Below are 27574 nucleotides of genomic sequence, written 5' to 3'. Positions count from 1 at the left end.
CAGCTGTAGCATGTGGGTGTGTAGGATGGAGGCCATGTGTCAGAGCTCCTGTGTGGCCAGCTGTAAGCCACAGCTGCCCTAGCTGTACACACTGAACCTCTCCAAGATGAAGCACATAGCCCAATGCTTGCTACCATCTTTCATAACCCTGTGCACAGCTCCAGGACCCTCCTGTGGCTCTGATTCCTGCCCATACCTCCCCAAATCAGAACTCAACCCTACTCCTGATCCTTCCCCTACACTTAGTCTCCCAAACAGGTCTCCACACTCTCCAACCCAAGATCCCAATCCCATGTGCTGCCCTATGCTTGGTTATCTACCTACCCATCAGCTATGCCAGCTGCAAAGGCTCTTGGAATGAGAGGGTTAGGGGAATGTGCTGCACCTGGGAGTGTAATTTGTGTTTACTTCTTCTGGGGCTTCATGCTCAAAGCAAGGAATGGTTTGTCCTCGGCTAACATAAAATGTGTGTAAACATGACTGAATTTTTTTAAAAGTGCTCATTTAACTTGTTTCTCTCATTTTTCCTCTCCCTTTTTCCCCTACTTTAAGCTTTGGATAGATTCTAGATTAATGAGGAAAAAAAAATATTCTTTCATTATGAATTTATTGAGAAGCATGAAAAGCGTATAGTTTAGGTACAGAATAGTTTAGGTTCACATATCACTTAAAAGACATTCAAGAACAAAAAAATTCCAAGTAGGGTCCAGAAGACTTGAGTGATATGAATCCAGTGACAGGATATGGATCATGGGGGGGGGGAAAAAGGCATGTTCATCCTACTTGGTCTTTTTTCTGTGGTTACAACCAAACATATATTGGCGGAGGCTCCAGACAAGCCCCAGGGAAGGCTGAAAATGTTGAGCACTGTAACTGCATAATATGTGATACATATGAAAGTCATCTTTAGCCTGTGTTAGAAATGGATACCTCCATAATGTACTGCAAGAAAAAATATGTTTAGGCTCTCGCCTGTTCTGCCTCATGCTATTTTCATCCTAAAATGAGAATGTTGGTATCGGATGCTTTCTACTTGCAGCTATATATATTAGAAGCAAAAAGTGGGCTACAGTGTGCATTTAGAGATAAAATTGCCACTAGAGGGTCTAGTGACTTCTTGAAAATAGTGAATTAAAGAGGAATAGCATCAGAACCACTGTGTGGGGATTATTTTTTTTTCAGAATTGTTGCATCATGCGAGAAGATCACTTGGCTTGAATAGCTTTGGTAGTCTGTAGCTTTCATGAAACTGGTTTGTTGCTAATAATACTCTAAATAATTTTTCACAGTAAAATCAGCACAAGCGACAGTGACGCGATCTTCATTAGTCAGCTTTGCTGAAATTGTGTAATCTCCCTGTATGAGACAAACACAAAGCAAGAGATTAGCCCATCAGTATTATATAACCGCTTCTGTTTCTAGGAGAGAGTCCTTTTCCTAGAAACAGAATAACGCTTTTCTCATCAAGTTCCTTCAAAACCTTTCCTGTCCAAATGTTTCAGAACTAGTAAAGGACTTAGCCATGTTTTCTGCCAAAATACTCTCATCAGGGGTATCGATGCTGACAGCACAAGTTCAAAATTAAAACAGCGCAAGGGGAATGAAAGGTTTTGATGCATAAAAATTCTTATCAAATCTGTATAACTTCTCACATTTCTTATGAGCAAGCACAGTATGGCCTGTGGAAGGGGAAGAGGTGCTCAGTTGTCTGGCACTTCTCTTCCTTCCTTGGATCTTGTTGTTCAGTATGTACACTGTTATTGATATGGATTTTTATAAAAGAGTACCTCGGGGGATGTGTGTGTAGATGACTCAATCTGTGCTGAATTCCTATATAATAAAACAAGAGGTGGTTTAATTTAAAATTGTGTTGTTAAAACAACTAATAACTCAGGCTTTGGGGAGAATTTGTTTCATTGCAGTGCAAAAAATAGCAACCTCATAGAAGCTGTGGCTTTTTTTGGATTGGTCAAAAGAGCTCTCCAGACACTTGTAGAAGGAGAAGCACTGGTCAGGGGAGGTGACAATGCTCATTTAACAGATTTGGTGAAGAGGTGAACTAGATTTCATTCACTCTACATTGCTGGCACTGCACTATTTCTTTCTGGTGGTTTTTTGTGGTGTTGTGGTTTGTGTGTGGTGTGTTTTTTTTTTTTTTTTTTTTTTTTCTGGAGTGTGAAGGGAAGCAAAACCTGGGGTAGGAGAGCTTGGCAGCAGTGGCCTCCTGGCTTTGAAGCATAGAAAACTCTTGCCCTGCTCAGGGCTCTTCTGGTTGTGGAGTAGAAGGAGGCACAGCTAGAATGAGTCAGGCTTCTTGGCATTTGCCTTTTACCATGGGATTTCTAAAGCAATAACTGGCCTGTGTCCTCACAGAGATGTTCAATCTAAGTGTAACATCCAAATTTAGAGGCCCGATGGCAACACACTCATGAGAATACATTCTCGTTGTAATTGCTGCGCAGACTGTGCAAGTGTCCTTCGGGCTGCTCAGATGAGGTTGTTCTTTGTAATGAGCAGATGATGATTGCTGCACGGAGTAACTCCGTAGTGTTGGCATGGAAGGATTGCATTATTTGCCTGATTGATTTAATTAACAAAAAAGGCTTCCTATTCCCTTTCTCACAAGCATGTTAATTCTCCAAAAGCTTAGTTTCATTCATGGGAGGGAGTTTATAATAACTCATTTCCATTGCTTGTTAGTGATTAGAATTTTTTCCTCCTCGAGCACAACTTTTTGCTCATGGGTAAAAATTGTTACTAAAAGAGGATCGTGAACAGTCTTAGAATTTCTGGCTCCAAATTCAACTAACTTGCCAGGAGTTTTACTGGTCTGTGTGGATGTTTCTAGGGTTTCCTCTTGGTCTAAAGACCCATTACTCAACTTGTCTAGAGCCTTTACTACAGAAGTGTCCTCAGTATGTTAGTAAAGCTGCTCCTGGAGCAGGATGCTGACTGATACAAGCTTGGGAACTCCAGTGTCAGAGAACACAGCATCTCTAGGCATAGCCTTTAGGGAAGCAGGCTGGTAAGGGTAGGATAACAGTCTGCATAAGGGGGCCCAGCTGCCTGTGTGAGACCCTTGGAAAATGAAGGTTGTGGTTGCTGCTATCACCAAGGAAGACTGAGACACGTGACATGGTAGCTGTTATGGAGGTTCAATCCTCCCAAAAGCCAGCTATCCTTGTTATCATCTCTGCAGGTCTTGGCAAGCCTGGCCCTCTGGGACTCATGTCCTTGTCCTGTATCCCTGTTACGATCCTGTCATGGTCTTTTCCTGCACCTGGACCAAACCAGTGCTGAGCAGGCCCCAGACCTCATCTTTGAGGCTGTGACATAGGTTTTATATCTGCTGCTGAAGAACTGAGAGCTTGTGCTGTGCTTGTCTGTGTAAGTAAATCTAAGGAATGTTTGACTGACTACTTGAACTGTATGCTTTTGCAGTAGTGACTATGAGCCTTTCTTCATTATGTTCTCAACCAGATGCCTCAGTGATGCAAATCTTGCCTTCCACCCTTCTATCCAGTCTCTTCCTGTCTGTGGCTAAAAATCCTTTGTTATTTACTGGTCAAATACAGCATCATGTTGTACCCAGTTAAGAGATACTGTGGTGCATTCAGCATTTGAGACCTTGCTTTGCAATGTGATTTGGTTGACTTCTAAGAAGGAGACTTAGCTGAGTGTGGAGAAGGCTGCTTGTAAAGAGCATCTGTAATGGATGACCAGGAAATTCAGAGCGGTGCCTAGAGTACTGCTTGTTTTCCTACCCTTCTAAGAAATTATTTATTTTAAGGCTCCATAAGTGCTGAGAAAGAGTTCTTGGCCCAATAACTTATACTTTCAGTTGCAACCTAGAATACCTCTGTCTCCTTATCTAACACCATACATTTGCAGTGGAATACATATATTTGCAACAGTTATTTAAACTGCCTCTATAGCCAGTGAGGATGAATAAGCTTCTCCAAGTTGTTCAGCCCACTAAGGAGTGAGCTGAATTGCAGCCTTGGTCTCTCGGGAGTTGCTTCGAGCTGCTGCTTTTGTTGCCATTTTAAGAGTAATGGGGAGCCTACTGAAGAACTGTATGGCAGCATGATTTAGTGCTGGTAGAGGGGATCTGCTATCGGAAGAAAACCCATCTGTCTCTGGATAATGGTGGCTCTCCTAATGTTTTAAGCAAAGCCACTTAATTTCATACTGAAAAGGATTAGTAATTGTAAACACTATCAGATCCAGTGTGCTAGCTGGGGGAGCTTGGAACGTGCTGATGTGATTGCTGGCAGTCCTCTGACCATACCTCATCTAGAAAGCCCTTCTGCTTGGGAGCACAGCTCTGACCAACTTACCTGCGGGATTTCTTTGATCCCCAGCGTGACTGGTCCCTCATAGTAGAGGTGTTCTAAAAAGCAAAAATGGTGATGGGTGGTTAGACGTACAGCACGTGAAGGAAACAAGCAGCTGATCGTAGATGCTTTTTTGTAATAGCACTTCAAAGTGCTCCAGTGACAAGTGTTATGGAACTGCAAAGTGCTCTATACACAGTCTTGCAACAGCCCTCCTGTGAGCAATGTCAGGATGTGTACTGCTGTATGGGGAAAGCAGGGCAGAGCCTGGGCTAAAGGAGGACCTGCAGTCCCTGTCTGAGTGGAAGAGGGGGGTATGGCTTTGCACAACTAGGTAGGTGTTCCCATGTCAGCATGCATCCTGCAAAATAGGGAAATGAAAGGGGAGGAGGATGGTCAGACACAAGTCCTTTAGCATGATCTGTTAGCATGATCTGTTAAACACCTGCAGCTGCAATAGTTGAACTATGTTTTTTTTCTTAAAGTTACCAAAGCATTAATCTGAGCTGAGTGTTTCTGTAGGTGTGGACTTCTGTCTGCTTGTTGAACATGACCTTAAAGTAATAAGAACATGTCTATCTCGCTGCTGAGGGAGCATTCACCAACAAGTTACATGATGTGCTAAAGCCATCACAAGTTGTGTTGGTGACTGGAATAGAGCCCAGGAGTTCCACCTTCCAATCCTCATCTCCCTAATCATGAGGCATGCTTGCTTTTTGCTGTTGAAGAAAGGGAAACTTTGGCATTAATGGACAGAATTAGCAAGCTGTTCTGCAGTTCCTCCTACTTTTTCATAGCTTACTGGGCCAAACTGTGCAGACTTGACTGAAAATAAAATTTGTAGATGTTTCAGTATTTCAGAATTTCTTGCACAACTTGCCCTCCACAAGTCATGGAAAAGTCTAAGAACTGTTTAAGGATTCTCTTTTTGTAGGTGTCATGAAATATTCTTTACTTTGACAGTGACAGGAGTAAGTGTTTCATCATATTTATGTGAGTATGTGCTGGCATCTTGATGCTTGTCACTTCTAGAGAGTTGTTTTAGTCCAGTCTCACTGTGCTGGTTTAAAATGTTTCTTGTGAAAGGTTGGACAAATGGTTTGTAACATGTTTGTTGTATGGTCCATCCCACCATGCAGTAGATATCTGACTTAGAGAAGAGTCACAGAAGAGCACAGAAGGTCTTCCCCACACAGGCTATAAAACATTAGTCAATGCCTTGTAACAAACTTTATATGAAAGAATCATGACTATAAGATAAACTAACAAAAGAGTAGGAGAAACCTGAGACATCAGCAATGTCCTACACCTTTGCATTAATGAGCAGTTCATTACATGTAATGCCCTGATGATGCAGAACTTTTCAGTGTTGCCCTGAAAAACCTAATACCAAAACCAAGAGTAGAATAAGTATGATGTGGCTTGTCACTCTCAAACTCATCAACTATGCTACAGCACTCATACTGTACTCATTCCCCTCTGCATCCCTGGCTACTTCACCTGGACACCAAGAAGTCTTTTCCTTTTCAAGGAGCAGTTACCACTGCTGCTTGCTTCTGTGCACGAAGCAAGAGCTCTGAGTCTGACACTTCTCTGCTGCATAGCGCGGTGACTCAAGAATTTTAAAAATACAGTACAGCCCACTTCTCAGTTCACAACTTACTGGAGTCTAAATGGGAGTTAAAGGCACTGCAGACTGCATGACTTCAGTGAGGAGTGAGTCCCTTGGGACTTGAGCTCTGTGTGTGTTGGTGTGTGCTAAGCCATATTGTGAGCTGCCCCCTCAGGGTGGTGTGGGCAATGCAGTGGTGTAGCTCATGGTTTGTGTGTGTCCTTTTGTTCATTAGAGATCCTTGTCTGACTGTTTCTCCTTCAGTCAGCTCTGAGCCTAGCAAACCTTGGATGGCAGCAGAGAAGAGTGAAGAGGAAACTGGGCTATGAACTATCACCCTTCCACAAAGTCCTTCTCCACAGGGACATGGAAACTCCTCTTGGATCACATGGCTGGTTAGGGTCTCACCTATATTCTGGATGGCTTTCCAACAGCCTAAACCTACAGATACACTATTCAAGCTCTGCAAAGCCTATATTTTAAGATGAAGTAGGAGTCATCAGGCCATAAATTTGCTTCTGAAATTATGGCAATGCTAATCTCTCTTCTAGTGTAGGTAGAAGCTATTTTTCTCCTACTTTGCTGTGACAAATTAATGATTACATCAGAGCTAGATGAATGCAGTCTCAGTGCTCTGCCTCATCCCTCTCAGAAGTTTTCCATGATTGCTGTGACTTGTGGCAGGCTATGCCCTTGCTTGCTAATCAATGGAGTAATTCTCAGGGCTGTCCTCTTAGGCACCCTCAAACTGTGGTCCTGGGTGTCCAGCTTGAGGTCCGTGTTTACTGTTTTGTGCTTCAGCATTGGCCTTGTTTAGCTCTTTCTAATCAGGGGTCTTGCAGTGGTTCACAGTTATTGATCATATGGAGCTTCTGGAGAGAGTCCAGTGAAGGGCCATTGAGACGATTAAGGGACTGGAACATCTCTCCAATGAGGAGAGGCTGAGAGCACTGGGACTGTTCAGCCTAGAGAACAGAAAGATTAGGGGAGAGCACATCAACATGTACAAATACCTGAAGGGAGGGTGTAAAGAGGAGGGAGCCAGACTCTTTCCAGTGGTGCCCAGTGACAGGACAAGAGGCAGTGGGCGCAAATTGAAACACAGGAAGTTTCTTCTGAACATCAGGAAAGACTTTTTACTGTGAGGGTGACTGAGCACTGGTAGAGGTTGCCCGGAGAGGCTGTAGAGTCTCCATTCCTGGATATACTGAAAACCCCTGCCTGGACATGGTCCTGGGCAACTGGTTGTAGGTGGCCCTACTTGAATAGGTGGGAGTTGGATTAAATAACCTTAGGAGGTCCCTTCCAACCTCAACTGTTCTGTGGTTCATGTAACAAGGCCTCTAGAAAACTCTCGTGACCTTCCTTCAACAATGGGGGTAAAAGGACTGTGGTGCTCTGAAAGTAGATCCTGACAGGAAAACAAGACAGCTTTCTCTTTCAGCTAGTTGAGGCCTGCCAGGAAATAATATGGATCCATAAATCTACTGAATTTTATCATTCATACTCAGTACAGACCATGGCAACCTCCTCAGTGCCTATGCTGGCTGGATCAGGCTTTTCAAAGCCCATTCAATGTTCCTTTCACATGAGGATTTCTGTTATAATTCCAGAAGTGTAACCATCTTCCAAGGCTTTAAGGACTGAAGTTTCTCACAGCATCCTTCATATACTCATACATTTTTCTCCATATATTCGTATATTTTTGCATTCCTCCATTGAAAGAGGATGAATACATCTGTTGCAGCGAGTGTAACTGTCACAAACACTGATCCTAGCTCACTGAAAGAATTCTGTGGTCTTTTTAGAGCATGCCCAGATGTCATTGCAAAAATGTACGAACATTGGGAACAGCATAAATCATGAGTGCATTTTTCCAAGTAAAAGTTCCCCTATGTTTTTATTGGTCTGCTGGTAAGTTATGGTATCTGTCAGGCATGCTGTCATCAGTGATGTGCTTTCAGTCCACCTTCAATTTTCAGCCCTTTTTCTTGAAGACTTAACTGAAGGGGACTTCTGTAGATCATCCTGGAAAGCATTTCTAATGTACCACTGATTCAAGGTGATATTACTGTATTTGATATTATTACATTTGTTGTAGCACCTCTTCGCTATTGTTTCTACCACATGTAACTTAGTCCTTTTCCCTGCAAGTGAGCAGGCCTTTGGTGGCTTCCGGTATGAAGCAGAGCTTTCAAATGTGTAAGAACTTCCTGAGGATTACTTCAAGTTACTAGTTATCATTTATCGTGAAGATGCCTCTCATTCCTGACAAAACACCTATAATGAAATTCTCACTCCTCTTTCTCAAATCTTCCTTGCACTGAAAAAAAATCTTTAAACATTCTCACACTCTTGTGCTATATAAAGGCCCTGTACATCTGCACCCACCTCTTCCTTTTCCTATGTTTTAAATCTTTTTAGAACTTAAATGCTCCATGTTGGAGTTCTTCTAGGACACAATTTGCACCCATGCAACTGACACGCAACTTCTGTGAGTTTTAGGGATGCAGGAATGATCTGGATGACTGCCAGCTATAGATGTATAGTTGAGTGAGAAAAATGTATATAACTACATATCTGGGTGAGAAACATCCACTCTCCTTACTGGGGAGGAAAAAGTCAGATGAAGGGGCCAAGCAAGATTGCATTGTGTATCAGCCCGAAGACCTAGCTTTGTGCTGTATCTGCTTTCTCAGAAACATGTACCTAAACTCTCAACGTGATATCCAGTTCTGTAATTTATGCTGTGTTCTCTGCTTTTATTCACAAATACTGTTTTAGCAACTTGGTCACTAACACCTATCAAAAGAGGCAATAATGTAAAGGAACAGAGCGCTGAAGTAAGGAGAGGGGGTTCCTCTATGGTTTGGGAGTGTGCACAAGGAATCACGCAAGTGCTCTGGTGGTGCCTTTATCAGTTGGGGCTGAAAGAGAACTTGCAGACTTGCAGAGGATGCAACTATCTTTTCTCAGGAAGCTTTCTTTAAGCCTGCAAGTTGTGGTTGGCAGATTGCTAAATACTACCCTGGTAGGTCTTTTTCTCTGATTTTAGTGATTGCATTGGGAAATCTGTTAAATCTTATGTAACTATTTTCTTTGGAGGAAATGGGGAATAACCAACACTTCCTACTAAAAAAGGCGAAGAGCTGAGTTTGTTATGCCAAAAAGAATTTAGCAGTTTTGTTGTTATTATTCTTAAATGGACAATGGCCCATTTCCTTGCAACCTTTGAGCCAACAACTTCACAACAGGCATATAGCTCAAAGAAAAAGATCTTGGAATCCTATTTAGGAGTCCCAGTGTGCAGTGCCAGATGTGACCTTTGCTTAACAGAAATAGTAAATACTATATGATTATGATGATCATGAAACCCCTAGCTATATTAAGTCTCCTAAAATATTTCCAGTTATGGCAAAACTGTAGCATTATAGGAGAGCAAAGAAAAATAAAACCACCCCAAACACCCAAGACTTTACCACATCCAGCTCTTCTAAGTCTCTTCTCCTTGTAACTTCTGCTCCACTCGTCCACACAACTGAGTGGACCAACAAAGCCTGTAGCAGAACTGTGTTCTGTCGCATTTTTGGGAGAGGAAGAAACAGGCAATTTTTGGCCTCCTTGTGGAAGGCAAGAAAATTCTGTGTGGAACTATATTTAAACTCAAGTTAGGTCTTGGCAGATGTTGGAAATGTTGCCCATACAACAGGGGAAAAAGGGGCTCTGTATGAAAAGCTTCTGTTGAAAGGGTTATGTCTTCCTCTGTAACTTTGCTAGGCTGCATACTTGGCCATTCACAATGTTGTCCTTTTTGCATAGGTGTTAGGTCAGATTTACAGCTGTGCTGATATGGTGAATTATGGCTGCGCTGAATTGCCTCAAATTGGTCTTCAGCTCAATTTGGTGTCCTAAACATGGGTTAGAATCAAATGTCAACTGATTAAGAAATACCACGTCTTCAGTTTGAACCTTAGTCTGAGAAACTACTTCTTTCCTGCTGTTTTACTAAATAAAAACAGCTACTGAACAAGAGGGTGTGTATTAAAAAGTGTGTGGCAGAGGTCTTCACACTAACTTAGGGATGCTTCTAAATGAAGATACATATTATTTAAACAACCAACTATGGGTTTGTATCATAATGTACTTCAATTAGTAGAAACAATCACCTGTCAGTTTAAGATTAAAGGACTTGGAAACCCCAGGAGATTTTGGCTTTGTGGCTTAACGTGTGAATAGCAGTTTGTGCTCAGCTCGGGACTTACTCTTACTTCTCCTTAATGTATTCTCTAAAGGATATTATTTAGTACTTCATTAGAATAAGACAGTTTCTCAGTATGTCTGTGGGTGGTTTTTTCCCCTTGTAATTCAATAGGCAATTGAAGAAACCTCTGAATTTAATTTTTTTTTTTGTCTATCTGGCTTACAGGATTTACCTAATTGGTTGCTCATGCAGCATTTCTCTATTATTCTTTGTGATATTTATACGCTGTGTGAAATGTCTTAGCAATTTTCCAGGGGCTGTCTTGGCAGTAGTGCTGTGCGTGGTCTTTAAACTCATAGCCCTTGCACACAAATTATTGCAGCATTATCAGGATGGGGATGCAAGTGAATGGAAGGAAAGCAGAGCTTCTGAAACTAACTGGTGCTCTAACAGCTCTGAAACTTCCCTGCAGCTCTACCTGCTTATTTTAAAATCAGCCTAAGGAGGTGATCATGATGTAAGAGGGATTTCAAAATAACCATATAAGATGTGTGGCTATTACAGTCCGGAGGCACAACCATAGCTCTTCTGGACATACCGTGGCTAGCTTTGCACTACCTGGCCTGGGTTGTGGCAGAAGGGACCCTGAGGTGCCTAGGCTCACCTGGGACCACAGGTGCCTGTTTTCTGGGGGCAGCTAATGCCACTGTAAACCCAATTAGTGCAAGTCTGCACCAGTCAGCAGTTTGACTGGCATGAACTGGAATCACCTGACTGCCACGTAGGCATGGGTTGAACAGAAACAAGATGCAAACCCTAGATGACATTAAATAGTATCTTGGTCCAAATATCCTTAGTTAAGCATAATTCCTCTTAAAGTGAATTAAGAACTGCCTTTAAGGACAGGAAGTGTTGCTTGCCTAATAGTGAAGAACATGTTCAGAAGAGCTTGTTTGTTTGCTCAGCCATTTCTTTTACAGAACTGGCCTTTATTTTTGTCATACTACTTGCTCGTATGACAACCATGTGGCTATAAATAGGGCTTACGAACCCCTCTGCTGTTAGATGGGGTCACACTACCACTGTTATTTTTTATGGACTTGAAATCTCATGTGTGTGCAATATTCTGTGATTGAAAGAAAAGCAAGCAAACAGGTTAGGGGGAAAAAGCAGCCTCTAAAATTAAAATGTCTCTGTCCTACTGTGTTTCTGTCATCCATTAACATGCTATTGAAGTAAACGGAACATTACGATGTATTGGTGCGTTCAACAGCACAGCAGGTGTATCCTGCTTGGAGTATTCAGTAGCCATCAAACACTTAGAGTGCTACCTAAATTACCTCCTTTCTTCTTTCCACAGAAAATAAGCTTGTCATGACCTGGCCCACAAAGCGTATCTGAGTAGGTTAAGATGGTCTTCCCATTTATGATTAGGTCAACCTTCACGTACAGTTCCTTGATGCTGTGTCCTACACACAAAGTAGAAGGAGAGCTCAGAAAGTGCAAGGGTAAATTGGTTTATTACTTTATTTTAAAAAAGATTCCATTTTTTCTCCCTGCTGTTTAAGCCACTGAATGTTTTCTCTTCACTGAGAACTCCTGATACATAGAAATCCATGCTTCAAGAACAGGTCTCTAAGTCCCTTAAGGTATATAACAGGGGACACAATAGCATATATCTTTATTGTTAACTAAGCTGCCCATGACCGTTCTCTGACTGAGGCCAACTGGCACAGTAAATCTTGTGTCCATATATCTAAACTTTCTTTCCTACTGTCTCTAGCAGAGGGACCATATCCAATGGGCTCCCAGGAGCAGCCTGTGGCCTGTACCTGATGCCTGGAAAATGGTAGCTGGCTCGAGCCAAACCCATGCCAGGAGCTCAGCATAGCAGCTTGGCAGTGCTAGGAGGTTGCCTGCTTGTGCCTGGCTTGCTAACACAGACACAGCCAGTGAGGCTACTGGATTTAGAGGGAGGTCTTGTACTCTGAGTTGTTGGAAAAGTATTTGCAAATGCCTGTAATGTGATTTTTGCAGGCTTGTTTAACTTTGCAGCCACCCAAAACCTGGTGCTCCCCAGGCAAAAGGGCAGCATGTGTCACAGGAGTGAGACTTTCTGCGTGCAAGGAAGCATTCCCAAGTGCTAAAACACACTTGGCACGCAAACTTATTTTCAGCAACAGGAGCATACAGCAGTGCCCTTGTATTTATGCTCTGGTGTAGAGGTTCTAGGTGAGCTTGGGGCCAACAGGGTTGCAAGAAGGTGGCTTTCCTGTGCAAGGATCACAAGTCAAGCTATGGCTAATATTAACTTCTGTGCCCAGGCCATTAGCTCAAATGCAGTTCTGCTTTTGACCTTATTGCTGATCAGTCAAGTGCTGGAGGGTGTAATTTCAGTTAGCACAGGTGATGGCATGAGTGTTGCCTCAGGCTAGTGCTCCTGCAGTGCTCTGGACACCCAGCACTCCCCAGCATGCTGCATTGTATGGCAGGGAGCTGCCCCTGCCTTCCTCTGTGTGAGTCCCCTCCCACCTGCAAGGGTCAGCCTTGGTGATTTGGTAAGCACTGCTGGTGCTGGCACAGGAATGTGGGTGCTGTAGCTGCCTCATGCAACAAGGCCCCTCCCAGAAGTTTAGCTGTGAAGACAAGCTCTAGATCAGCCCCCAGGTTGGCTATCCATATGTACAGATGAAGGGTAGGAGAGGAATAGGGGCTGAGGTCTGTTATGACCTACTTAGGGTGATGCATATAGTCTGAGGCAGAGCTGATAACAGAACTGACGTTTCTGTAGTCCCACACAGGGTTTTGAAATTTCTCAGAAATGAAGCCCATTCATCTTTTATAGGAGGTTTCCACCCTTCTTTACTTCTTAGTACTAGCACTCACACATGAATTGCCTGTTTATGGCATGAGAAAATAGCAATTCACTTACTTAGGACTATTGCAGCTCTGATGTTAAAGGTGTGGGTTGTGACATCAGAACAACGGTCAATGCTTAAAGCAAAATCTTGATGGGGATCTGTTTGGAGACAGAAAGCAGTGGTTAACAAGTTGTATTTTTAATGAGATAGTGACTGTAGAGAAGAAAAAAATAAAATACGGAAGTGTTATAAAAACCAGTTACATCTATTGCTTAGAAATTCTTTGAGTTGTGCTCAAAGCTCCAATACCCTCTGTTAAATAGCAACTCCTGTTCTTTCTGCCACTTCACTCTGAAGCACATTCAGATGGTAGCCTGTATGTGGCCTAAAACCTACTGTGTGGGAAAACAAGCCAAATTCAGGAAAAGCGAGTTCCCCACAGTGGTGGGTAGTCAATACTCATTCAACAGTGAAGTCTTAGCACAGCTGTTCTTCCTAGGCTCTGCACATCACTGTTCCTTCCTCAGTACTGATGAGCAATTGGTTCTGATGATGTTTTTTTTAATTCATTTGTATCACAAGACGGCTTGGCAAGGCTGTATGGGGAAACTGAATCCTGAAGTGGGATGAGAAGTCCAAAAATAAAAATAAAACTGTGTAACAGATCCTGCAGTATTTCACGCTGGGTCCTCTATCATGTGGTATTTCTAACCCAGGAAATAGTCTGTATTTCTCCCTTTCCGGGATGCTTTAGCAGAGCTGTGGTCAAAGCGAGCCCTACAACTGATGTCTGATATGAATGTGGCCCTTACCAGTTCCTGCAGTACCCCTTTCTCTGCACCAAACTCCAAAACTCTTGTACGAACATAATTGCTTCCCCCCGCTTCCACTTTCTTCATTGCTAGCCTCTGAGAGACTCCGAGCTATGCCTGAAGGCTTGCCAATGTGCCACTCTCTGGTGGCAGCTGGCAGTGACAACTGACAGCTCAGCTGCTGCAACCAACAGCACGTGCAAGTGTTTTCCAGAGCCGTGGCTGGAGGTGAAAGGTTTGGCCAGTTGGCAGCGTATCATCTTGAGCCTCAAAGCTTGCTTGAGGCATAGGTTATTCCCGCCTGGTGGTTTTCTAGCCAGCTTGTGCACCCGGTGTCTTTCTCTGTGTAAACCAGAGGAGTGACTGCAGCACATGCAGAAGCAGCCATAGGCTCCTTGGTTTGCATGGAGCTGATGGTGACAAAATATAGGCTTGGGAATTGAATTCTAAGTTATTGTTGCTTGAGGTAATCTTCTTGCTGAATTGAAAATATCGGGTAGGGATAATTTTCCTTTGATGCTGTGGTGAAACTTGAGTCAAGAGTCTCCTCTGTGAGGCTGGCTAGCATCTCTCTAGTCTGACCCTATTTTTGCAGCAGTGGCCCACAGCTGTAGCAGCTGGCAGAGAGCAAGCCTGGGTGACCAAAGCTTGATTGCTTAGAGGGGAGCAGGAAATGAATGAAGGAGGAGCTGGGGGCTTGAACTAAGCCAGGCTCTGCAAGCACATGGATCGTCAGTGTGGTTCAAAAGGAGCTCTGGAGTACTAAGTTCTGGTAAATTAAAGTAAGTGTTTAAAGGAGGGAGTTAAGTCACTGCTATTTCCCACAGCTCTGCCCTGTGCTGGATTTTGTCTTCCATGCTACTAAAGCAGTCTCTGTAGTTGCATGGGACAAAAAGTTGGTGCCTGGAGTTGTTTATCGGCTCAAGTGTGACAAGAGTCAGAGGGTTGCCTTTCCTTCCTTTCCATGTTCCTGTCAGTTCTTGCTCTGTTATTGTGGCTTCAGAAGCTGTTGCAACCCGGTAGGAGAGCAGTTTCCGGCTCCAGACGGAAAACGTGTCCAACTTCTCTTTTCTCCAGGACCGTTATGCCTGCTTCCCCTCTGGTCTCTACCACCTCTCAGGGCTTGGTTTCTGCTTTCCTCTGGACTTCTGCAAGAGCCCCTCTCATTTCTGTATTGTGTGTGGTGCGATGATAAGGTTCAGGAAGCAGCTGCTCAGATTCACAGCAACTTGGGCATTGATGCCTGCAAACAGTGCTGGTTGTCAAGTGACTAAAATTGTTGCCTCTGTAATTTCCAGAGGGGGAGCTATGGTCAAAAATGGCACTGTAATACATACAATACTCTTTTTTTTCAAAGAGACTAGGCTGCGCTTTAGTCAGCAAATTAAGTCATGGCATTAGGGCTAGAAGTTGAATTTTTAATTCAAAATTTATCATCACTAGCTGTTGGGATGGAAAGGGGATGTTCACGAAATCGAGCCTCTCTGGAAAGCATGGGTTTCTTACAATGAACGTGACCTTAGGGTTGTTCTGGTTTGGATGTCTCATGCCTGTTTGCTTTTCTTCTATGGGTTGAGCTCTTTTGCCAGATGACGTATTTCATGGTGCATCATAGCCGTGGATGTCTACTGCACTGTTAGTGATGCAGCATAGGACTCTGGAGTATCCAGAGAAGTGTTGTCTGGTCCCCAGAGAGGAAGAGAGCGTGGAAGCCCTCACATGAGAAATTTCAGAAAAATTTGTGAATTAGAGCACTTGGATTTTGTGTTGTTACTGTTTCTGGGAAATGTAAACTTTTTCACTGGCAAAAGAAACCCCAGTTAACTTTCTGACCATCTCCCTGTGGAAATAATTCAGGCTATGACTTTGCAGTCCAACATGTTAGATGTTGTGGTGTATGTGGGGGCCTCCTGCCTGAAATCAATTGAAAGGATGGCTGTGTTGCTAAAGCTACGGTGCCAAGGAGTCTGGATTCCAAAATACGTAGGCAGAAAGATTGCTGCTAAAAGGAAATTAAAGAAAATAGTGATTTTTTTTTTTAACCATTTGATAAGTGAAGATGTCTGTGAATTCAGCTGGTCACTACGAACTAAGGTAGTGTGCCATACCCCTCTTTCTTTAAATGTTGAGGAGTCCCTCATGTGGCAAAGGCAACTCGAGGCAATTGCCATTTTTGTGTTTCATCTCAGATGCACAACTGTGAGTCACTGTGTGTCTCTTATGGAGGTTTAATACTTATTCTTCCTTGTTTGCCTCAATCTGAAGTGAGCTGGTTAGACTGGAAAAAATACATGTTATGTCTTTCACATGTGCAGAGCAATAACATTTACCGTTAAATCTCTAAAATATGTGGGGCTGCCCTTCAGCCTTCTACTTCCCTGCAACATTTCATAGTGCACAGTACTGTATGTTCCCAGACTTCCCTCCACCCACTCCCTTCAATCTGCTCCCTCTTCCATAATTAAAGCTAGAAACTCTTCAACTGGCTGCAGAGTTTTGCTTTTCCAGTTGAGCTTTGATATATTACCAACACTTAAAACATTGCTGGAAATTCTGCAAACACGAGGTTTAGCAGAGAAAAACGGCTTATTGGGGGGGAAAGGGCCTTTTTCTGTGTCTCTGTGCATCTATGTGAGAAGGGCTTGGACCGCAACATACTTACAGCTAGCAAGAAGATGCCCAGGAGCAGGATTTTGACTGAAGCTTCTCTCTAGACAGTTCTAAATCTTTCAGGAAACTGCTCTGAGAAAGAGGCAAGTACTTGGCTTTTGTAAACAATCAATGCACTGTAAGATCTTAGACCTGTTATTTGGACTTGATGTTGTGGCTAATGATGAGTTCTCAACTGTGTCTAGCACTGAACATACAGCTCTCGCTGAAGACTGACTTCTGTAGTACAGTCCTGCTTTGTGAGAGGTAAATTTGGGATGTACCTGGCATCTTGCCACCAATCACATCTTACATGGCATAGTGCCAGCTTGACCCCATGCATCTCACCTCCCATTTCACCCTCACCCTAGTGGAGATTTATTGCTATATTGGCTTGGTATGTGGTTTTCCTTGCATATGACGTGTAGTGGCACCATAGTGCAAGATTTGAACCTGGCTTACTATGGCAAGGTGCTCACAAGCGATGAATTTGGCTGGGTTTTTCTAGAAGAACGAGCAGACGTGCGTAGTATAGCCTAGAAGCTCAGATGAGTTCCTCACCTTTTCTCCCTCTAGTTTCTTTTCTTCCTCTTGTTTTTGGGAGAAGGTTCATAAGAAAATTAGCTCAGACATATTTAGTGGCGTATCTGTGCGACCCTCCTGGCTGCAAGCCTTGTGCTTTTGATGGAGACTATTACCCCAGTAACAGGTACAACAGGTGGGAACACACTTCTGTGCCTCAGTTACCGCAGTTGTGGGGCCACCAGCTCACGCTCCTGGGGGACATGGGTATGCACCAAGCCACGGGGCTGTGAGCTGGGGCTGCCCTTATGCCCCCCTTGTCTGCTCAGCCTCCTGTGCTCTGGGAGGTGATCTCCAGTAGGAAGATGGAGCAGACAGCTGGGAATGATAATGAGCTAACCCTCTATGGCTATGTCCCTCCGAGCCTGAGCTGCTAGATGACTAAATGGGCATTACAGAAACTGCATGGCCAGATGGGAAGCACCTGTTATAGGAATTTTTCCTGGGCTGGTGCACAACAGCCCCTGTCTTTTATTCTTCCCTCTCCCTCCCCCCATCTGGTAAACTATCTTTTACTGGCTTTACTCTCATCTGAATCTGCTCTAAAATCACATTTTTTCCATATGAGCATGAAAACCAGTGGTACAAGTGAATAGAAGCAGCAAGCAGGCAAGCTTTGCTTGTAAGATTCCACATCTGTAAGTCTTGCTCTGGTGAGATGACTCTTCAAATTGGCAGGCTTTGGGTGTTTCAAAATAACGCTTTTAGGAGCAGATAGGCCACATAATTGAATGGAATGACATAGCTGTGCTTGGCTAGGGTCATACAAGGACAGACTGGTGCTAGAGGAGCTGGAAATTAGCACAAGGAAAAAACTTATTTAGTAATTACCCAACACTCCTCACCTTCAAAGCTCTTAATAAAATTAAATCATTAGTCCTTATAATGTTCAAGGTGATGAAAGGAGAGGGAAAGAATGAGGAACTGTTTGGGATCTCAGACTTTATGTAATCACTCAACATTTTCTCTTTAATGTCTATTTAAATGAATTAACCTGAATGCTCAAGGTTATATTTGACACTAGAATCTACTTATAAGGTATTGAGGAATAAGCATCAGCTGAATTAGCAGCTCTCCAGTTGTGCATCTAGATTTCCCCAAGCACCTTCAGTTTAACGAGCTTCTCTTTGGGCCTGCCTTCTTTGCACACCACTGCCATGTCCAGACTTGGCTGGGAGAAGCGGAGTGACCCTCTGTTCAGAGAGGAGCAGAACAAATTGTGAGACTTACTTTGGCTGTGGCTAGTTTATCATGAGGATGCTTTATCCACAGACACCTCAGATGTGACCAGCTCTGGGCTTTTGCCTAATTCAGGCAGGCACTCTGGCCTCCTTTGCAGAAGTCATGGTATGTTTTATGTCCTGTACCTTTCTGGCTTGCTTAGGCAACATGGAGGTGAAGGAATAGGGAAGATTACAGTTCATGTATCCTTAATGTCCTGGGGGTACAGATAGTGCTATTTCCAAAGGGGAATCCCCACAATCAACTTGTAGTCTCTGAGGTCTGCTTAAACCTGAAGCTCTTGGAGATGGCTGGTGGAGACTGCTTCCTCTGTGATAAAATTTACATGGCTGTAGAGGGAAGCCTGAAGATTTGGTCTCAGTATAATCTGTAAGCTAAAAACCCCCAGAATGCTAGCAAGAGAAACTTAAAATGTTTGGTTTTTTTTTTTAAAAAGTGTTTATGCAATATTTAAATCATTTCCACTGCGCTCTCAAGAATACTGAACACTGGTAATGCAAAGAGCAATTATATATGGTTTGACTAGATTAAGGCACAGGCATTACTGGCCTGTGTTTGTGGCCCTAGTTTTGAAGCAAGGTGATTCCAGTGTCTTAGGAAATTAGTTTAAATAAAGGCTGAAGATCTTGCCCCTTACTATTTCGAATAAAGCTTATTGAATATAACTGACGTCCAAACTTGCAAATATTCAGAAACAGCAACTCAGAAGGCCAGTAGCTTCTCCAAACATGTTGCTGGGACACCAACTGCAATAGCAGCAGCATTTGGGGTGGCAGACCAGGAAGAGAAGAAGAGATTTGCCCAGTACTAAGCTGAGGGCATCCAGCTGCCACCTGTGGCCATGGAGCTGCTGGTGGCCTTGGCGAAGAGCTGTGTGGCGTGAGGAGCTGGAGGGAAGCCTGTGTAAAGACAGCGGTTGTGAGGGGCTCTCTGCAGCTGGAGGGCTGTGTTTGGGGATGGGGGTGTCATCAATGTGCATAAAGCAGCCTTGCCAAAGACGTGACCTGAGTGTCCCTGCCTTTTCCTGCCTGAACCACTTTTCTTGATGGTGGGCTTGTTAGAGCTGTTTGCCAGGGCTCAAGGGGAGGCCCGGCATCTGAAGATTCATGGAGACTTGCCTTCCTTTTGCCAGTGGTGGTATTTGGAGGGGCGGGATTCTGTGCTTTGTGTGGTATGACAAAGCTTTGTCTAAGCCTGTTTGAGAAGACAAAAGTGAAAGATGCCGGCTTTGAGAGATAGCACATACAGATCTGTATTTGTATTTGATAATCCTGATTTGTCCTAGTTAGCTTGAGAGAGAAAGGGAGGCAGGGCAGTCTTCAGCTACAGCAGCGTAACAAGAAAATGCTGCATTAATTTGGGCCCAGCAGGGAATGTATTAGAGAGAGAAAGTCTTTGTTCTTCTCTTCTGTTGGTGAGAAAACACCATGCGCTGCATGAGTAAGATGCATACAGTAACTGTCTGTATTCCTAATCAGATCTGCCTCTTCTCTCTTCACATGTTTTTTCATCTTTCTTTATACTGCTCTACTTGTGACAGATCTCTGGACATCAGTGCTTGCCAGTGTGACTGGAGATTCACAACAGACTTGCAGACTTGTGTCAGAAATAGAACCAAACATTACTAGAAACTGCCCTGCTGTTAGACACTTGCCATGCTCTGGGATAGCAGGCTTTACTGCTGATTATACAGAACGGTAATCAGCAGCATATAAATGGGTAGATGTTCCCATTTTCCTAAGATGGGTTGAAATCCACTGCAGGAGTGTGGCAGTAAGCTATAATTGGAATGGCATTCTCCCTCTGCTGAGGAAGCTAGCTGGGTTCCTGCCCCATCACCACTGGATCATTTGACAGGAGCCATCCATCTTCAGGTGAAGAGGAAACTGGTGCGTTGAATTAATTTGGGTAGCTTTCAAGATCCTAGCTTTTGGCAGCTGGAAGCTCTCCTGAGTCTAAAAGCAGCATCTGGGACAGATCAGAGGTTTTGGTATTCAGTATGTAGTTCTGTACAGGGTATTTAAGCATCTTGTCCCTGATGGCCACTGTTACTCTCCAGTTCTATGTTGCCATAAGCCTCCTTGAAGTAGATGCAGGGACACTGGCACACAATAATGCTGAAGTCCTTTTTGCATTTTTCTGAGGTGTGTTACTTTTTCTTAGATTATTTTGGATATTTTTGCTGATGGATGTTAAATCGCTGTGAGAACCTGATATCCTGCCTCTATTCTTTTTTTTTTTTTTTGTAAACTGTAAGCATTGTAGGGTCCAGAGCTATTCTAAGGCCTTTATGACAGCTCTAGATGAGATGGTGTGGCAAAGTCAAGAAAGCCTAGTGATGCTTCATATGCTTACACAGAAAGCTTTATGCTGGAGCACTTATGAGCAACTGTGGTTTGTTCTTGCTCCTGACTTGTTGCAGTGGACGTGCCTTTTGATAATTTCTACTTTATGCAATACAGGAAGCTAGTCTCAAATCTTCAGCAAGTTGTTAGCATAGCTGTGACTCACCTGTTTAGTATATTAGACTGCTCCCTCCAGAGACTCAAATTTAGTGTGCAGTAGCAAGTGTCAGGTCTGCCTTGCCCACAGTACTTCTTGACTGTAGTGCAATATACAGTTTTCTAGGTATGTCTCTCCTATTTGCTTCCAAAGGGGAGAACACCTTTTTCTTTGGCTTCCTTGTGGGCTGTTACCCCTCCTGCTTGCTATTCCTTAGTGACTCAGTGGCTACAACAACTGAAGACATGGCAAAAGGCAATAGGTGGAAATACAAGTCTATTGGCTTAGATTTTGCTGCTGGAGATAAGCAGGAGGGTCACACATAAAAAAACCCTCTTTAGCAGTCCAAGATGCAGGACCTTCACTGATTTGGTGAAGAAATGGACACTGTGAGGAAACCTCTGAGAACTAAATTAGATGGGGAAATTTAAAGCATGGTGGGAAAAGTTCAGCTGAGGTTAATTCTCTCCACTACTAGTCTCAGTGAAAACATTAATATTGATTTTGCTAAATGGTTCAAAGTCTAGATGCTGAACCTAATGTTTTTTGCCGAAGTACCTTGGAGATATGAAATTGTCTCATGCTGCTCCTTACCATTTACATTTTAAAACACACTAAATAATCTCCTCTCTCTGAAAGAAGTAGTAAAATTAAATCAGAACCACCTTAAGAAGTCACATAGGAAAAGAAAATTTTAATCCTCTCTAATGAAGCGGAGAATGAAACAGATAAGGTAGTTTTAATTCATGGAGGGACCAAAACTTTGAAAGATGATTTGCATGTGCACTCATATCTATGTTACCTTGATTCTGATGATAGTGTCCATTTGTTAGGATCTGGTGCCAGAAATATGCATGTCAACATCTGGCCTTCCCCCTGGAATAAGTAAGCTATACCAGATGAGTATAGCAGAAAGGCTATGACACTAAGATGGCTTGGACAGAGCAAACAAACAAATGTTTTCATGAGAAATTCTTAAGTTCTTTGATTGTTTGCCCATTAGCGATCTATGCAACAAAAGATCAGAGGGGAGTTGGTGTCGTATGTCTTTAAATAATTTAGAAGCAGAAGCAAATGCTGGAGACTGCTTGAGGGAAATAAATAAATAAGTCCAGGAGAAGCATCTGGCTCAATCTGTCTGCCAAAAAACCAAAGAATAATGGGAAAAGAACCTTCTTATATCATGTCTCTAGAAGAACATTTGCCCTGAAGATGCATGAGGTGAGAATTTTTTGCAGACTTTCCTTTGCCAGCTGAAGCTATTGCATTACTTATATCCTTTAACTGAAGGATATAAGTGTGTGGCCAGGGAGGAAAAAGGACTAGTGACACTGGCTGACAGATAAAACAGAAAGTGATGTGCTGTAAAATTAGTGCCACAATGATGACAATGTAGCAGGTTTGTTTACAAGTTGGTATTGCTGATTTAGCAGGCGTGGGTATTACAGGTCTATTTTTAAAAAGCAAAAAGAGGATTTTAAAAGAAATAGTATATTTGACCTCTCAGTATGTAGGAGAAAGGGTACGATGGGCTGTGTGTGTGAGGTGGACCCTAGTAAGACTGAAACTATTCAGCAAGGACAGAGAAATCCTCAGAACATTATGACCAAACCAGTCGATCAGTCTCCACTTTCTTTTCTTTTTTTCTTTTTTTTTTTTTTAAAGCCCTGAAAAGTTCTCTCGAAGCAGAGTTTAGCAGAAGAGTGTCTATACTGTGCTATCTGAACGGAGCAGCTTCTACACTAGAATAACCCTGTTGACTTAAAGGGACCATTTTATGGAGATCCAAATCTGAGCTCACAAGTTTAAACAAAAGCCATACAAATGAGAGTTTCTCTATCTGTAAATGCAATCCAGTGCAAGCTTGTACCGAAGTGGGCAGTGCTGCTCTCTCCTACTGTACCAATGTAGGGCAGGAAAAAGCTTTCTAGAAATGACCCTGCTTGAAGTGTGACATAGGTCTATACAAGCGGTCATGGAGCTCAATGGACACAAGTTCAGTCTGACTTAACTTTGTTTAGGAAGAAGCATTGGCATGTAAAAATAATTCTCTAGCTGACCATAGGGCCCTGCTTTTTTTGTCCAGCAGAAAACATTAATTAAAGCAAATGGTTACCCATATCCCTAAATATGTTTTAATGTTTTTAAATCTGTAGATGTATAAATTAAAACTTGTAAAGAAGGGTGCAACCAGTTTCGTATTTAGGTTCTGGAGGTTGAAATGAATACTGATTGATTGCTGTTCCTCCTGAAACTTCAGCTAATGGCTATTAACCTTGCTTCAGACAAAAAAAAGGAGAAAAAGCAAAGTCAAACTTGAACTGGGAAATGTGCTTGTCTGTAATAATAAAAAAGTCCCGTGAGGTCTGAAAAGTGTTTTATAAAGCCTAGGGAATGTCTCTCAAGGTGTCATCTTCAAATACTACTACTTTGGCGCTCCTGAAAGTAGCCCTGAAATTCCCTGTTTTTTACTCCTGTGCACAGAAAACAAGTCCTTAATGGTTGATGCTCTCCAGACCCTTTCTAAGAATTCTTTACCTTACCAGTAACCTTTTCTGCACTGTCAAGAAATCTATGGTTTCAGGCAGCAGGCAACTCTGAAATCTCCCAGGTCCTAATCTAAATGTAGAGCTTTATTAATCACAGAGCATACGGGTCTGGGTTTGCTGGTTAAAACAAACTCTGGCGTTCTGAGATACTGATTTGTTGGCATAGGCCCAACTAAAGTTTCAAGGAAGAGGTGCAAAAAATAGCTGGAAAATGTTTTTCATGCATCTGCAGCAGCCATCACTGCTTTACCCTATGAAGAGGGCCCCACTGAACACTACATTTTAAGAATGTTTTCATGGGTAATTAAGACAATTAGGCTTACATGAATGATCTGGAAGAAGGTGCTGGTAGACGTGTTGAAGAGTTATATTTTGTAGTCTCTCACTGCACTTTTCACTTGGAGGTGGGTGACTGATACTCAAATAGCACTGGAATCTGCTTGGGGTACTTTGCTACCATTGCCTTCCTGCCTTTCCCTTCCCAGACAATTGCCTTTTAAAATGTAACTGGAAAGATCAAAAGCATTATTACTGTAAAAATCACTGCGAAATTAAAAGGGATAGGAATTGGCCATTTGTGTAGCAGGTTCTTTTCATGTCTCTGCATAGACTTGCCAATTACGGTTCTCTTTTCTCAGTCAGAGATGTTAACCTGTGCTGCTTTTATCTCAGGATCCCTGCCCAGGTTTCTAAAGTGATTTGTGGTCATTTGAGATCTTCCTCCATTTTTGTCACTTGATCCTGGGAGGAAGAGTGGCACTGAAGGGAAATGTCTTGCTATTTATAGGCTGTCTCAGTGTTATGTCTCCTGCGGTTATACAGAGGAGGCAGCTTACTGTCTATTTACTTTACTTTTAGACCACCCATCTCTCAGCCTGAGTTTCTTGCTCTGGACTTGCTGATGAGAAATTTTGTCTGATTTCTTTTGTCACAAGTGCATGATATTGATCAATGGGGTCTGGTCCAGTCCCTTCTTTGATGCACCCTTGGGGGTCCTGGTTGCTGAACATCTAGTCTGACATGGCTGGGTGGCAATAGGGATCCTTTTAAAGGATCCAGAGCATGGGGTGAGGCTGGGGGCTTGATGCGTGCCTATATCTTATGCTTTATAGGGGCAGGATGTAGGTAGAGCAAGTGCTTGCCACAGGGAATTGGGACTTGCTCCTGGGTACGGGAGATTGCTACGCTTGCCCTGTCTGTCTTTCAGTTATCCACCTAAGCTTCTCTGCTATGTTTATCATAGTTCTATTAGCTCATAATTTTGGCTTTAGTCAGATTTTTACTGCATTATAGAAGAGGATCTGATAAACTGAAAAGTAAAAATGAACACTTAACTCCTTTTTAAATGCTCAGACTGAACTCGATTAATCTCTTGATAGAAGGCATTCAGCTCCAGAAATGAAGTTGTGAAGTACTTGGTTAAAACTCTCTCAACTTCCTTAAATTTTACTTGATTCAACCCTGGTTCACTGGTAATAGTGATATAAATACAGAGTTTATAGTAACAACAACAGAGGTAAAATCCTGACCCTCTTGAAGCCAACGGGGAATCCTTTACCCAAGATTTCATACTAGATACCTCACTGTGGCCACTGTATCCCAAAAGTTTTTCTCTGGAATTTTTAGTGGAGCAGGAAAAACCATGGGGATTTCTCAGACTGGAGGGACATGCAGGGCAGTCTTCCCCTGAAACAGCTAGAGAGTATTTGCAGTTGCTTAGCATTGACTCTGCACTTGCTGACATTACAAAGTTGTCATGAGAAGGTTTGCTGGGAAAGGGTCTTACCAAACCTAGGCACTAGAATGTCTGTTCCCTTCTGGGTGAGAACGACTGGTGGGATGCAGCTAAAGAATGAAGCTATGTTCTGCCCATCTAGTTGTGCCTTAGAGGGAAATGAAGTGAGGACAGAGCTTCCCCTCTTCTGAAAGGGTGATCGGCACCTTTGTTGGCACTGTTGTGAGCTTGTCAGTGAGCTTGATAAGAGCAGTGCCTTCTCTGAAGGGAATGTAGACTACTGTATTTGGATTTATCCTCCCCACCTGTAGATTTTTTTGGGCTCAGCCCAAAACACCTTTTATTCTTTTTCGGCTTTATGCAAGCTACCAGACTATGAGCTGGGTCAGCAGAGATGCAGATGGTACATCCTGGCCTGATGCTTACAGGTGTGGTAGCCTCTGGAAAAAGGCAGGGCAGAACATTGCGACAGCAGCTGTGAGTGTTGCCACAACTGAATCTGCCAGAGCTGTAAGGGAGCAAGGAATCTGGCTTCAAACAAGGAATCTGATTTAATTCTTGCATTGTTTCCACGTCTGTGTAATCTTCTCATCTCCCATAGCTGTGCCTGGGAGAACAGAAAACTGCTCTCAGTGTTGGGACCTGACCTGTGAGATCTCTGGCTTGTGCTACTCAGTCTGTGAATTCCTCCCGAATAAATGTACCTCTTACCTTTCTGTGTGTGGCAAACCAAAATAAATGACACATAAGCTCTAAAGAAATGCATTTTGTTGGCTAGGCCAGTGGTGTGCATGGTAAGAAGCAATGCCTGACTGACATGTGCCCAGCAGACAAATCTAATCATCGTTTGAATTGACTCAAACTATAGCCTGTGCCTCTGTGTCAAGGCATCTCATGCTAACTGAGACCTGTTGAGGGAAGAGAATTAACTTATACAATGAATTCTTACTAAAATAAAGGTTATACCAAAGCTTGTATTCCACATCTAATTAAATATTTTCCTAATGCAGTATACCCATTTATATTATGTGAAGCCTGACTTTAGTCTCCTGGGAGCAAGCCAGTAAAGAATAGCATTACAAATATTTATTTACTTCTCTTGTCCCTTGCTGGCTTTATTTTAATGGGTGTGCAAAACCGCATGAAAGCTACAGGGGAGAAAAAGCCCCCCGGGAAACCCTTTGTATGGGGATGAATTGGAAAAACAAACTCTAGGGTGCTCATTTGCCATGAATCGCTTTTCACATCACGTGCGGAAAATGAATGAGGCGTCTGTGAATCTAATTCCCTTTGTCCCAGTTGTAAAGCAGATCCACACAATAGGAGAGGCACAAGGCCAGAAAAGCAAGAGGTGGAAAGCAGGCAGCATTCAGTGAATTCATTTTCAGTCGTTCCAGTGCCGCTTGCTCCTTTTCTTCTCTACAGATTTAAAGAACAAACAAAACCCTATGGTCCCTGGGAAATGCCTCTGTTAAGTGCTGCTGCTGAAGTCTTGCTAAGCACAGTGGCTATAGCAGAGAACACGGATCCTTCCCACTGTCACGCTGGGTCCCTTGTCGCTCCAAATGGGGGGACAGAAAGCCCATCGCCACAGTCTTGCCACACATTAGGAAAACAGCAGATCAGTACACTGAAGAGTCTGTGTTGTCCCAGTGGTAAAAAAAGATAAAGATCTAGGGTCTTCCTTTTTTTTTTTTTTTTTAACTTCAAGATAAAAATTCTAGTAATCTCTTTCATGCTGAACTGGATTTTTGACAGCTGCTTATTATTCTGAATTAGGTTACATTGTTTCCTCTTTATTATCTTCTATCTAAATACAGTTAGATTTGTGTGTGTGTCAACCAAACCAGCTATTTTTGAAAGACTGAAAAACCCAGTGCTGGCTTGGGACCACTCACTGCCTGGCTTATAAGCCCCTCTCACTGCGCAAGAACGACTTTGTTGCCCAGCTAAAAGGAAAATGGAAATTTTAAGTCTCACCACAGCTTTTGTAATGTATTTCCAAGTCGTCCTCTTTGCAGACTGTGTGCATAGGCCATTCTGTGCTGGCATTGATGTAAAGCAGGACAAAGATGAGAACAAGAACATTTGATGTCTTCATGGTGGTGGTGCTAGTTTGCAGGATTACTTCTCTGTCTCTTGCTAACCCTCTGTGGAGGGAGGTGTTCCTTCCTTTCTCCAAGGGAGACAGGAGTTACCACATTAGTGCCTGCAGAAGTGTTAAGCAAGCCAATGCAGCCTTAGCTTACCACAACGTGGTATAAACAAGAGGCTAATCAGAATTGGAGGGTGCTATTTCCGTGTGCTTAGACTTCTGCTTTCTGCTTCATGTTAGCTTAAACTAATGACAAATGAGCTAATCACACCTACTCACTGCACAGCAAAGCCCAGCCTCGGTGCCTACTGGAACAATACAGCAAACTGTTTATAGTTTTTATCTCACTGCCAGTTTCTTCTCTTGAAGTCAAAGCATTTGGGTCAAGACTTCAGAC

The 27574-nt window shown here is 43.0% G+C and overlaps 1 protein-coding gene across 1 annotated transcript; it reads right to left on the bottom strand.

Moving 5' to 3' along the window:
* Positions 1 to 635: 635 nt before the first annotated feature.
* On the bottom strand, positions 636 to 27368 carry LY86 (lymphocyte antigen 86). The gene is made up of 5 exons (XM_009640375.2): positions 27063 to 27368; positions 13083 to 13169; positions 11491 to 11619; positions 4341 to 4393; positions 636 to 1356 (listed from the first exon to the last, which is right to left on the bottom strand). The coding sequence occupies exons 1-5, from the start codon at positions 27181 to 27183 to the stop codon at positions 1261 to 1263; spliced, it is 486 nt and encodes a 161-aa protein (XP_009638670.1). The 5' UTR covers positions 27184 to 27368; the 3' UTR covers positions 636 to 1260.
* Between the last annotated feature and the right edge of the window lie 206 nt (positions 27369 to 27574).

This window comes from Egretta garzetta, unplaced genomic scaffold (assembly GCF_000687185.1).
Source record: "Egretta garzetta isolate BGI_Z169 unplaced genomic scaffold, ASM68718v1 scaffold246, whole genome shotgun sequence".
NCBI classification, from domain to species: domain Eukaryota; kingdom Metazoa; phylum Chordata; class Aves; order Pelecaniformes; family Ardeidae; genus Egretta; species Egretta garzetta.
The sequence above is the reverse complement of the archived record's forward strand: the minus strand, read 5'-3'. Positions and strand labels throughout refer to the sequence as shown.